The sequence below is a fragment of the Gambusia affinis genome, linkage group LG19 (genome assembly GCF_019740435.1).
Source record: "Gambusia affinis linkage group LG19, SWU_Gaff_1.0, whole genome shotgun sequence".
Taxonomy (NCBI): Eukaryota; Metazoa; Chordata; class Actinopteri; order Cyprinodontiformes; family Poeciliidae; genus Gambusia; species Gambusia affinis.
In genome coordinates, this window is record NC_057886.1 from 23,130,404 (window position 1) to 23,142,800 (window position 12,397).

Genomic DNA, 12,397 nt, shown 5'->3' on the forward strand with positions numbered 1-12,397 from the left:
ATCTCTAAGGGAGAGCCCAGCCACCCTACGGAGAAAACCCATTTCGGCCGCTTGTATCCCTGATCTCGTTCTTTCAGTCATGACCCAAAGCTCATAACCGTAGATGAGGGTGGGAACGTAGATCGACCGGTAAATCGAGAGCTTCGCTTTTTGGCTTTTTGGCACTGATCGCCATCCCAGCTGCTTCACACTCGGCTGTGAACCGCTCCAGCGAGAGCTGCAGATCATGACCTGATGAAGCCGGATCCCCTCAACACCCTGGCTGCGCCTAGAAATTCTGTCCATAAAAGTAATGAACAGAATCGGTGACAAAGGGCAGCCCTGGCGGAGTCCAACTCTCACCGGAAACGAGCCAGACTTACTGCCGGCAATGCGGACCAGACTCTGACACCGGTCATACAGGGACCTGACAGCCCGTATCAAAGAGCCCGGTACCCCATACTCCCGAAGAACCCCCCACAGGGCTCCCCGAGGGACACAGTCAAACGCCCTCTCCAAGTCCACAAAACACATGTAGACTGGTTGGGCGAACTCCCAGAACCCTCCAGGACCCTGCTGAGGGTGTAGAGCTGGTCCAGTGTTCCACGACAAGGACAAAAACCACACTGCTCTTCCTGAATCCGAGGTTCGACAATCCGACGGACCCTCCTCTCCAGAACCCCCCGAATGGACCTTGCCAGGGAGGCTTAAGAGTGTGACCCCCCTATAATTGGAACACACCCTCCGGTCCCCCTTTTTGAACAGGGGGACCACCACCCCGGTCTGCCAATCCAGGGGAACTGCCCCCGATGTCCATGTGATATTGAAGAGTCGCGTTAGCCAACACAACCCTACAACATCCAGAGCCTTGAGGATCTCCGGGTGGATCTCATCCACCCCCGGGGCCCTGCCACCGAGGAGCTTTTTGACCACCTCGGCGACCTTGACCCCAGAGATTGGACAGCCCAACCCAGAGTCCCCAGGCTCAGCTTCCAAAATAGAAGGCATGTCGGTGGAATTGAGGAGGTCTTCGAAGTATTCTGCCCACCGGCCCACAACATCCCGAGTTGAGGTCATCAGCACACCATCCCCACTGTAGACAGTGTTGGTGCTGCACTGCTTCCCCCTCCTGAGACGCCGGATGGTGGACCAGAATCGCCTCGAAGCCGTACGGAAGTCTTTCTCCATGGCCTCTCCAAACTCCTCCCACACCCGAGTTTTTGCCTCAGCAACCACCCGAGCCGCATGCCGCTTCGCCCGCCGGTACCCATCAGCTGCTTCCGGAGTCCCACAGGCCAAAAAGGCCCGATAGGACTCCTTCTTCAGCCTGACGGCTTCCCTCACCGAAGGTGTCCACCAACGGGTTCGAGGGTTGCCGCCGCGACAGGCACCGACAACCTTGCGGCCATAGCTCAGATGAGCCGCCTCGACAATGGAGGCACGGAACACGGTCCACTCAGACTCCATGTAAAACCGTATAGTAGACTTCTGATTACATTTGAAGTACAGAGTTTCACTCTGGCTGGACTCAAAACCAGGACTTTGAGTTTTTTTTTACTTTGGGTTGTTGTCTAGCAGAGGTTTCCACAAGTTTCATTAATTAATCACTAAATGACATCTAACATCATTCTGACACTGACTAAAGCTTTCCAGACTTCAGTGTCTTCTCACAGCATAAAGTAGGAGTCTGCAACTTATATAACCCATAGAAGCATTTTGCTCTCAGGCCAAATGGTTTTGTTTTTGGTAAGGAATTTAGTCCTCCATGGCCACGTTGTTTTCTCTGATCTACATTGGCCTGGAGCTGCAGATGTAACGCTTCTGAAGAGGATAGTGATGCATCTGACAGTAATGAACCTGAAGGTTTCTGTACTTCTGACTTCACTGTCTTTTTTGAGTAGTGCTTTAGGGCAACTTCCTACAATTTCAACTATAATGTAGCATAAGGTATTGGTAATAAAAGCAGCATGAAATCCCTTTTTTATTTTGTTGTTCTAACAGTAAAATTATTACTGCCGATGTATAAAGTGCAGAGTAGAAATATTTAAATATTTGAGGTCACTACAAAACCAACTACTTATTAAACAAATTTGTAGCAAGCTGGTACCTTGTCCTACATGTTTCAAAAACACTCTGCCTTTGACTAACAACTAATAACTGAGTATTCAGCAAATTTTTATTTTATTTTATTTTATTTTACAAAGTCCTAACATGATCACACTCACGCTACACTAGATTATATCTGTGCATCCAAAATAGAGGTTGAAAAGTGAGTGAGTGGAATGAAACAATTATCAGCATAGATGCTCCAGGTGTCAGGGGTTCAGACTTTGCAGGGCTGCTGGATGGAGCCTCCCTGCAGCAGATGATCACACTTCTGATGAGTTAAAGTGCTAAAGACGCCAAATATCACAGCAAGTGTGAAAACAAAGATAATATTGTCATTGTAATATACATAGTGGTCTGCGCCATCTTGGTAGGCAAGCACAGGGCAAAGCATAGCTGAATCATAAAGCATCAGGAGTCGTCTCCATGGAGCTGAAGTGATTTCACTGCCATTACAAGAAACAAACAGGTAAAAAGTGGTCAACAGTCCTATATTGATTTAGGATTTCCCATCCATTTGTTGTGGTGAAGCATATTTCATGGTGTCCTCTGCACTGCTGTCATCCATCTCTTCAGCACTAATCACTGCATGTCTGTTGAAGACTGTGAGGTAATTTAGTCAGAGGGAGGGGTAGTGAAAGTGGATAGGGGTGTGGCTTTCCATCAGTAAAGCCATGCCCAAAAGAGCAATATGACGCCATCTGTGCCGTGGAGCACAGAGAAAATCCTATTTTGCTGGAAAAAATGTTTTAATCAGCAAAGAGAATAGTTGGAAAAAACAGTCCCAGCAGCAGCTTTTGACTCATATAAGCTCAGGATAGTCAGGGAGAATGGACAGTGCTGTCTGCTCATGTTTATATGATCTATTATAGATGATCATCAAGGGCCATTTATCGACCATAATCAGAGGCTCGTGTTTCATTACGGAGGATCACTCTCTCCCTGTGAAATCAAAAGCAATTTTCACTTCGGTCAACAGAGTCTGTGGAGATAAAACTTGAACCTTTCATGAAAAACTGAACATAATCACTACCTTTGATACAGTACAAACCATATCGTTCACACATTTAGACCCAGCAGGCACGTGTTCAGAAACATGAGTACGATGGGTCAGCGAAACAGAACAAAGCGCTTTCAATTAGCTTTATCGTCAGATCTCATCTCATTGCAGTCAGATCAAACGTGAGCAGCATCCTCTGTTGTTGGATTTCTGCTCTCTAGATAAGAGAATCTTTTGATAATGAGTCAGCTCACCTGTTAGTAAGATTATCGCACACTGCCAGATTAAACACGTTGTTCACACACACACCGGGCTGTGGGCTGTTCTCCTCCCACTGGGCTTTCATCACCTCTGCTGGAGTGGTGTGTGAGGTGAGAGCCCTGTGCCACACGTCTATCGCAACAGAAGATGTGAGTGATGTAACAAGAGGATCAGAAGCAGCTGCTAAATCAATCAGGGAACTGAGATGAGTTTTTTTCAGAAATGGGTAAAGAGTCCCAAATGAACTCCAAAACTGAACAGCAAACTTGTAGGTAGAGAAGCAGTTGATCAATTTTACTAGTCTGACACCAGCCTGGTTCACAGTAAAGCCAGAACTAATAAACCATAATCTTGCCACAGGATGTAAAGTCTACTAGACAAAATTCTAAAACTAAAAATAAATGAAAACTAATATTTCATCATTAAGTGTAAATGTTATTTGGATCTTATATACTGATGAACAACTTTCTATTTGTTGATTTTTGCAATTAAACATGATTTTCTTTAAGTTATTGAACAGTAGATTCAGGTGTTTTAAGTCAAAAGTGTTTAATTTACATAAACCTTAGTAGACCCAAAACTGGAGTGCACTATTGAGACCAATTTCTCAATAGTGCACCTGAATAAATTCTCATTAGGAACCAGAATCAAAACAAAGAATTGAAATCAGAACCATTCAAATTCAGACAATGTCTTACCCTGAACAATAACAAACATCTGAGTCTGCACTCATCTACAGAGCAAAAATTATAATAAAAATTTTAATTAAATCTAAACAGCCGCAGACAGCATCCGATGGCGACTTCTACAACCTGAAAGTTGTGGGTTTGATTCCTGTTGCTTGTTGGTGATCCCCTGGGCAAAGACACTTAATCCAAAGTTTTCTAGTGATCTGTGCTGAGTGAAAGTGTAAAGTGCGTTGAGTGGTTGGTACTTAAGGATTTAAAAATTTCCCTATTTGCCTGATAAAACAGTTATAGCTTAATGCTGAAGCGATTGTTTTTTCCAGTTTTTTTCACTATTTTCCTTTTTTACCTGCAGTCTGAGTGAAACTACAGACACCAAAGTTGCAAAATACATCAATTCCTAATTGTCACTTCAATATCAATGTGTGCCTTATTACCATATGCAAATGACAGCTTGGACGTAACAACTGGTAGGATATTGCGTCGCAAGACACATGCAGACAAATTCTGCATGTCCACAATGGGTTTGTCTGGTTTGATAGACTTTGTAGTGAATGAGATGTGGGGGGAAGAATTATGTTTTAGAGTGAGAATATAGGGATTAATTTTAGGGAGTTTTCCCACCTGAGTTCGGTTGACTCGGTTTGTTGGCGACCAAAACTGCAACATTTGTTCCATCTCCAGCTGCTGTGGTTTTCTTTCACATTGCACTGTGTAAAACCAACCAAACTCTTTGAGCAACCTGATCCCCTCCTCATCTGTGGGGGCAATACACCAAGAACCACTGAAGGAAATAACAAAAATCTCTTAAAAAGACACTTGGCACAATTTCCATCTTCACAAAACATAAACAAATATTGAGTGGTGTCAAATTTTAGCAGTTGGAGGAATTCTCTTTCACCTTTAAAGACCACAAGCCATTTTTTCCGCTAAAGCAAGTCTCACATTTGTTTCAATTGTATTTACCCAGAATGCCCTGAGCTGTAGTCCGCTTCCTGCTTCTAGAGCGGTCTCCAGTCCACTTGGAGTTCACATATGCATTCGAACCACACCAGAGTTCACTTAAACAGAACCAAGACCAAGGTTTGTAGGTAGGATAGAGTTAGTGCGCTTCAGAGTTTGATACACTCCTCCCCAAATAAACTGGACCTACTAGACAACTGACCAGAGTTTGATTAAAGCAGGCCGAACAGGGCTAGTGGGATTGTGTCCTTATTCGATGTGCAGCATTTTGATTAAATGCTTCACAACTCTACTACAGCTGAAGGTTAATATCTTGCCTATATTTACAAGAATGAAATGTAAGAATGCACTCTTAGCTCTGTTTATCTATCAGCTTTTTAAAGTCACTGATCATCTTCTTTTGTTTGCTTTGTTCCTTCAGACACATGTTGAATGTAACATGGGAGCACAATGATTTCTCCTTCAACAGTAATGGCTACCTGGTGAACCCAGCCATGATAGTCATCACTCTGGATAGAGAGAGACAGTGGGACAAGGTAAGCTTTGTGCTCATTTCCCAGAATCTTCTCTTCAAAATAACTTCTGTAATGAGTTTCAACTCATAAAACAGGAAAGCAGAGGAGTTACTCTGCAGCAGTAGCCCATTGGTTCTGAAGCAGAAGATAGGCTTTCCTCATACCAATGAAAAAAACTAATGGAGCATCGTCTCCCTCTCACACATGCTTCATTCACATACACTTAGACACTCAGACTCCAACCTTTCTAAAAGGAAAACAGAATCAAGTGACTGCACTTCATCAGTTTGTTTAAAGACGAGTGCAAAATGCAGCCAAAGTGGTGAACAAGGTGCTTGAAACATACTCATAACATTCACTGGTAATTTAAAACATATTATGTTATATGTATAATTTAAGGTGCAATACTTCTTAAACATCAACAAGTTATTAGGCGCTAATGGCAACCAAAACCACTTGCACATAATTAGAAAATTTTTCACAACAAAAGAAATACTGTGAGAATCGATGCTCCAAAGAGAAGCAATTAATTTTCTTGTTATGGGATTATAGGTACAGTAGCATTATAAACATATCATATAGTTTTATAAACTAAAATATGCTACAAGCTACAAAACTGATAAATGGACCATGAAATGCCACAAAAAACAGATTAATAATCTACCATTTTAGGATAATGACTACAATTCAATTCAACCATTTCTGTGACAGGTTGGCTTATTGTTAAAACCAAGTCATTAATCCTGAGTAAAATGTTGTAAAATAGTAAAATACTGGAGCAATGTGTGTGTTTCAATTGTTCTACAGTTTGTTGGGGAAAAAACATGATTGTTTGAGTTTCTTTCTGTTGGGTCTATTTTAGTTCCTAACCTGCAAGGAATCAACCAGAGACACAAATTGCTTTTCTGCAGAAAAGGGAAGCTGAGCCAGACACGGAGAACCGTCGTCAAACACTGTCTGTGGTCAACTCCGTTGGCTCTCAGTCCCCAACTGCCTTTTATTATGATTACAAAGAAAGAGGTTGGCTTTTTCACACAATGGATCAAAGACCTTTACTACAGGATGATCTGGAACCTTCTGTTGACGTGCCCTTACAAGGACACGAGGCTGACCATTACCAATCAGTTTCACAGGAAGCTAATAAAACAATCAGCTAATGACCACAGCAGCTGAAGACGCAAGAATGTGTAAATGTTTCTAGCCTCCAGGCAAACATCCTAAAACAGTTTATGATGTACTACAAAAGAAAGACGTCAAACAAACACACAAAATAATAATATGAAAACATTACCTTAAACTCATAAGTAAATGAACCTAGATTATTTTTTCTAACACTTTCCAATATTCTTTCCAAAAGGAAGACGACTTCTTTCCAATATTTGTACACCTGACAAAAAAATCACTACTAATTGATCATGAAAAATTACACCAAATTGTAATTATTCCCTTAAAAACATATAAGAAGCAGAATGGAGTGAAGAAGCTTTCAAATTAAATATTTTAGTTGATCACACTTCCCCACCGCAGAGAGAGCTACAAATAAAACAGTTTGTATTTGTGTAGCATTCAAAAGATATAAAGTGACTGAACTGTAAAGTTGTGGGAAGGACGTGAATCTCTTTCATATGAATGTAAGATTTAAACCCAAGTTGCAGCTTCATTGATTCTCCTCTCGTTATTTCCACCATGCTGACCTTTACGTAAACCTTTCAAGCCAGAAAAAGAAAATCTTTTTCTTGCACAGAACAATATTTTGCTCATTTCACTAAATTCCAGCCAAGCTGTGGAAGGCAATCTATTTTCTGTGTTTAACTTTCTGTTGCCTTGGGCTTATTTTCACTGCAAGCTGAAAATCAATTCCACCTTTGGATTGCCTTTTTTATCCAGTTTCCTCAACACACTGCCATGCAACCAAATCGTAATATAATTTTCATACTAGGGATGCAAGTTATTAATTAGTGTATTAATCGAAAGCAATTCATTGACAACTGCCATTTTCTTAAAAAATGAGTATTCTCTTGTATAAAATGGGCCGACCATGTTTCCATAACATATTATTTTAATTTTGTGTCAGGTGTATTAAATACTGCGTGATTAAGTAGTTTTTTCACATTACCAATCTTAGACTTATTTACAAAATATAACAAAATGTTAGGTTACTAAACAGAAAAATTTAAAATAAAAAGAATATGTGAAACATTTAATCCCACATGAAGAGACATGTTCAGGACCAAAGACTTTACTGTCCAATCTGTGCTAAAGAAGTGAACAGAAACTGTGATCTAGCTCTTTGCCATCAGTGAACTCTAATCAGTGGTGATTAATTTCATGGGATGATAACTAATGTTCGTCTTGCCTCAAATTCAGCTTCCTTCTTGTTGTAGCACCTGGTTGTGGTTGCTCTCAGAGGAATGTTAAAACTCTGCTCCATGAAGTAAATTAACTCATGAAAACCTTCAAAATCAACCATGATGTCTTTTTTCATCATGTTACAGTTTTTTGTTGTTTTTTTTTTTTTTTGGGGGGGGGGGGTTATTTTGCATTATGCACTCCACTTTTTTTAGCGCATCAACAATTTGTTCTGTTTACATTTCCAAACAGAACCACACAACATGTGCATTTTGCATCCCACACGTGTTTGGACCATTTCACTTTCCTGTTCTGGGATGCTTCCACCATTATTATTTCTTTTACAACAATGGTGTCTAAAGTCGGTCCTTGAGGGTCAGCATTCTGCATGTTGTAGTTCTTTCCCTGGTTTAACGCCCCTGGATCAAATGATGTCTCATGAGAAGGCCTAAGAATAATATTGACATGCTGAGAAGGTTATTACTACCACCAGGGAGAGAACTAAAACATGCAGGATGCCGGCCCTTGAGGACCGACTTTAGGGACCTTTGTTTAATAACTATCAACTCATGAAGGATGAGCAGCGACTCACTCTATAGGATGGTGGCCATACTATAATACTAAAAGAAGGTCTATTTAAATGGACATTAAATCAATCAAATTAAACAAATTTTAATTTAATAAATCATCATGCGATAAATACTCCTCAATTATTTGTTTACATCTCTAGTTCATTCATATCTTGCTTCAGTCCAGGTTTTGCTGCACAACAAATACAAAAACGAGATACCATACGGCTCACCTTTCATCTAATAAATCTGTGTTAATGCAATGTTCTTATCACTAGCGGTTTCTGTTGCCCGGCAGGTTTCCACAATAAACCATTCAGGTGATCAAAAGGTCAAAGTGACTTGTGAAGACTGATGGGGGAATTGAAAAGAAAGAAAACAAAATGGAGTAAAAAGGCAGCAAAGAGAAAGGAGAATTAGTCCTAACCGACCCGTTATCTAGCAACTGGATATCCAACAAGGCAATAAGAAGCTGCTGCCATTCCATGTTTATCTGTAATGAACACAGAAATGGAAATTATTGTCTCTTTGCTGAAAATGGATTTTTGAAAAGTGGGAAAAAACGATAAACTTTTCATGTACCTTATCTATTTAAATTTATATAGCTACTATAGGCTTTGTTTACAATTTTGTTCACCACTCGGGTCGCATCATATACAATACAGGCTTTGTTTTTTTAGAAATAACCAACACTAACTTTAGCTGTTCACTGTATGAAGTTGAGGATATTTTACTAAACAATGAAGTCTGAGAATCAAATGGGAGCCGTTTTTTCACCCCATAGTATTTTGGTAATTTAAAATTTTGATTTCTTCAACAAAATACCCAGAAGAGGAGCAACAGTCAAACCGTAAGAATGGTCAATATGACTGGCAGCAGAGAAAAATAACTAAAGTCCAAGGAGAAATGAAATATTTGCACTTCTCCCCCATGTTTCATTTTTCCACCCTTTTCCATTTCATTGTGACAAGCAAACTCGCTGCAGTGTAGAAACAGGATTGCTTTTTTCCTGCACAAACAATAGAGATTATGCTGGAAGACAAACAATTTTGTTTATCTGCAGGAAGTTACTGACATTTAGAGAAGCAGTCTTTTAATGTGAAATAGTAGAACCAGTTCACATTTACATTGATTATCACAAATGTAAAGGTGAAATTTAAGTCTAGTGTTTAAAATGCTTTGTAGAAAAGAAGAAGATACAATGATGTCATATTGCTCTGATATAAACAAACAGTGAAAAACAGTTACTGCTCTCTAAAAGCATCCTAAACAGCTGCTCTTTGTTTTATGGCTGATTATCCCCACAGTTCTTTCTACAACAAGAATAACTGGGAACATGCAGATTATAATGAAATTAACGCCACATGTGACAATCTACATATGAAATAGGTCAATTTCCTCAACTAAGTGTGACTATTTTTACACTTGACTGTTTTATAACTAACTTTATATCCGATTGCTTAGTTTAAAATAATGTGTGGAAATCAGAATGACATACATTTCCTAAGCTACTACAGCTACTAAAAAGTAAAAGCTTCTGAGTTAATCTGGTTGATTAAACATCACCGTCCAATTAAAGTCCTCTCACTGTTAATTTAGAAGAGGCTGGAACTGCTGTAGTTTCATTTGGATCTTTAATTATACAGTTTACAAACTCTGTGACCTAAAATCAAAACCCTTTAAAACCTCAGCTCACAGCTAAGGATGAACACTGTAGATGATTTAAGTAGTTTCATTAGTTTAATACCTGGCTTATTTCTCATGTTTCTCTTCAATACATAAGCTGTTAATCTGAGGCATTCTTCCACAAGCTATTGGTGTCTTTGGCCTTTTTCTGGAACAGCTGAGTGTTATGAGTGCCATCTGTTTGGTGCAGTGTTTCACTGCCTCCTGCTGATTCACCCTTCTTGTCTTCACTCCTTCAGGTGGGGACGTACGAGATGGGAATCTTGCAGATGAGATACCCGGTGTGGCCGCGGTTTGGCTCCTACCTAGAGCCGGTGTCAGATTACAGACACCTGACTGTGGCTACACTGGAGGAGCGGCCCTTTGTTATTGTGGAGGCAGTGGACCCTGTGACTGGTACTTGTGTTAGCAACACTGTACCCTGTCGACGACAGTCCAACAAGACAGAGGCGTGAGTTAACTGATAAAAATAACTTTACAAATTTTATGTTACGTTTTTATTATTTAAGACAAGCATGGGTTTTCCCCAAATATTACTCACTATTGCTTTATAGTGTTTAAAATTGAGGTAAAATCTGATTGTCAATATAATGAAATACTTTGTGAATCTTAAATGAATCTTAAATGTTTGACTCTTAAATGATATTATTTTCAGGCCACATGACTACAAATGAATGAATGAATTTCAGCATACAATTGAATGGAACAATTAGAAACCAAACAAATTACAAAGAGGAAGCTGACAGGTTGCACTTTTCTGGCCAATCACCAGTCGTTAAAAAGCCTGACCAGCTGATTCCGATTTTGGCAGATCAATTTTTGTAACTACGTTTGGGACGACTGTTTTTAGCTATCTGTGACAGAAGAGCAAACGGGGACAGTGGCTTATTTTCAGAGATTGCCGCAATTAATCAATCACATTAAAACTAAAGTGAGCTTGATAATTTCCATTCTGATGGCAATTTTGTTTGTAGAGACTTCATAATTAATTTTATTTATGGTTTTGGTTGTGTTTTACTTTAGATATTTAAAATATCTTGCAGTTCCAGTATGAAATGTTATGTACAAAATTGCATTATTATTGTATTATCAATGCATTACCTGAAAGTGGTATTACTCATTATTGCAATAATTTCAGGGACAATTTGTTGTCTTGCAGAATTTGTCATTGCACCTACTGATAAAACTTAAAGAGCTTCTGTAAGAACTCTGTTGCACTGGTATTTCTCTGTTGGCAGACTGAGTCAATCATTCAATCATCCTGAGTAAAACAAACCAACATCTGATCACTGTAGAGTCCCTCAAACACCCTTATGTGCTAGCAGAGTCATCTTAATTGATTTTGCATCTAACTTGAGAGTGCCATTAGCCATGAGATTAAGAGGCTCTTCCCCTGCCATTAGCACATGCATGGCTTCTTATCGCTCAATGAGGTGAGATACTCATTAGGCTGCTTGGCCAGAGTGCAATATCCCAGGGATCACCCTGTGACCCAATCAGGGAAATATATGTGGTGAATGGTGGGGTATCAACTAGATGGGATGATTAGGCCATGTCATCAATCCTGAGCACCTAAAGACTGATATTGGTGTTCATTAACAGGGGAGAGAAGCACTGGCCATTATCCATTACTGACAATGGTGTTAACGAGGTGAAGGGAACAGAAGATGAATATCGCACCCCTTCTGTGTTATGAAGAACTGTGGTGCTTTATCACTCATGCTGACTGAATCTTCCAGCCTCTACAGGAAAAATCCCTGTCAGACAAAGGAACCTTTTCACTGAGTTGCATTTTTTTCTTTTTAAAGAAGCAGTCAATAAAAGGTCAATGATCCAGTCAGCTTTCAACCAATCAAGAATGGCTTCTACACATTTATGCGTGCACAGCAGCAACAATATGATTTCACAGTAATTAGTAAAAAAAAAAAAGAAACGAAAAAAGCAGCTTAACAACCACCATACCTGTCAAAACAGCTTTACTGGACTGCATGTTAAGAGTTAATCAGCTGATGGGATCCAGGTCATAAACCATGAACCAACAGAGGATGGACCTTACCAAGCTCCGCCCACAACCGACTCACGTGACCGCAAGTCTCACAAGCAAAGCCTCGTAGCGCATTGTTTCTATGTAAACATGACTCCATTAGTGCATCATTTCTACCGGATTTTCACAACATATCAGCTACTATAATGGACAGAGGAAATATCAAGTTCATGTCATCATCTGGGAGGAGGTTACTGGTTTCTCAGTCACAAGCTGGTTGCAAACCTGAGGCCAGCAGG

General features: G+C 40.0%; 1 protein-coding gene and 1 long non-coding RNA gene across 2 annotated transcripts in view; one reads left to right on the plus strand and one right to left on the minus strand.

The window, feature by feature from the left end:
• The window catches only part of LOC122822521, a 93,486-nt gene that overhangs the window by 59,058 nt on the left and 22,031 nt on the right, over positions 1 to 12,397 (minus strand). The gene's annotated exons all lie outside the window — the stretch shown is intronic.
• The window catches only part of grin2ca (glutamate receptor, ionotropic, N-methyl D-aspartate 2Ca), a 59,370-nt gene that overhangs the window by 26,903 nt on the left and 20,070 nt on the right, over positions 1 to 12,397 (plus strand). Inside the window, exons 4-5 of the mRNA XM_044101248.1 lie at positions 5,417 to 5,531; positions 10,354 to 10,565. Coding sequence (XP_043957183.1) covers positions 5,417 to 5,531; positions 10,354 to 10,565 — 327 coding nt within the window. The remainder of the gene's footprint in view (positions 1 to 5,416; positions 5,532 to 10,353; positions 10,566 to 12,397) is intronic.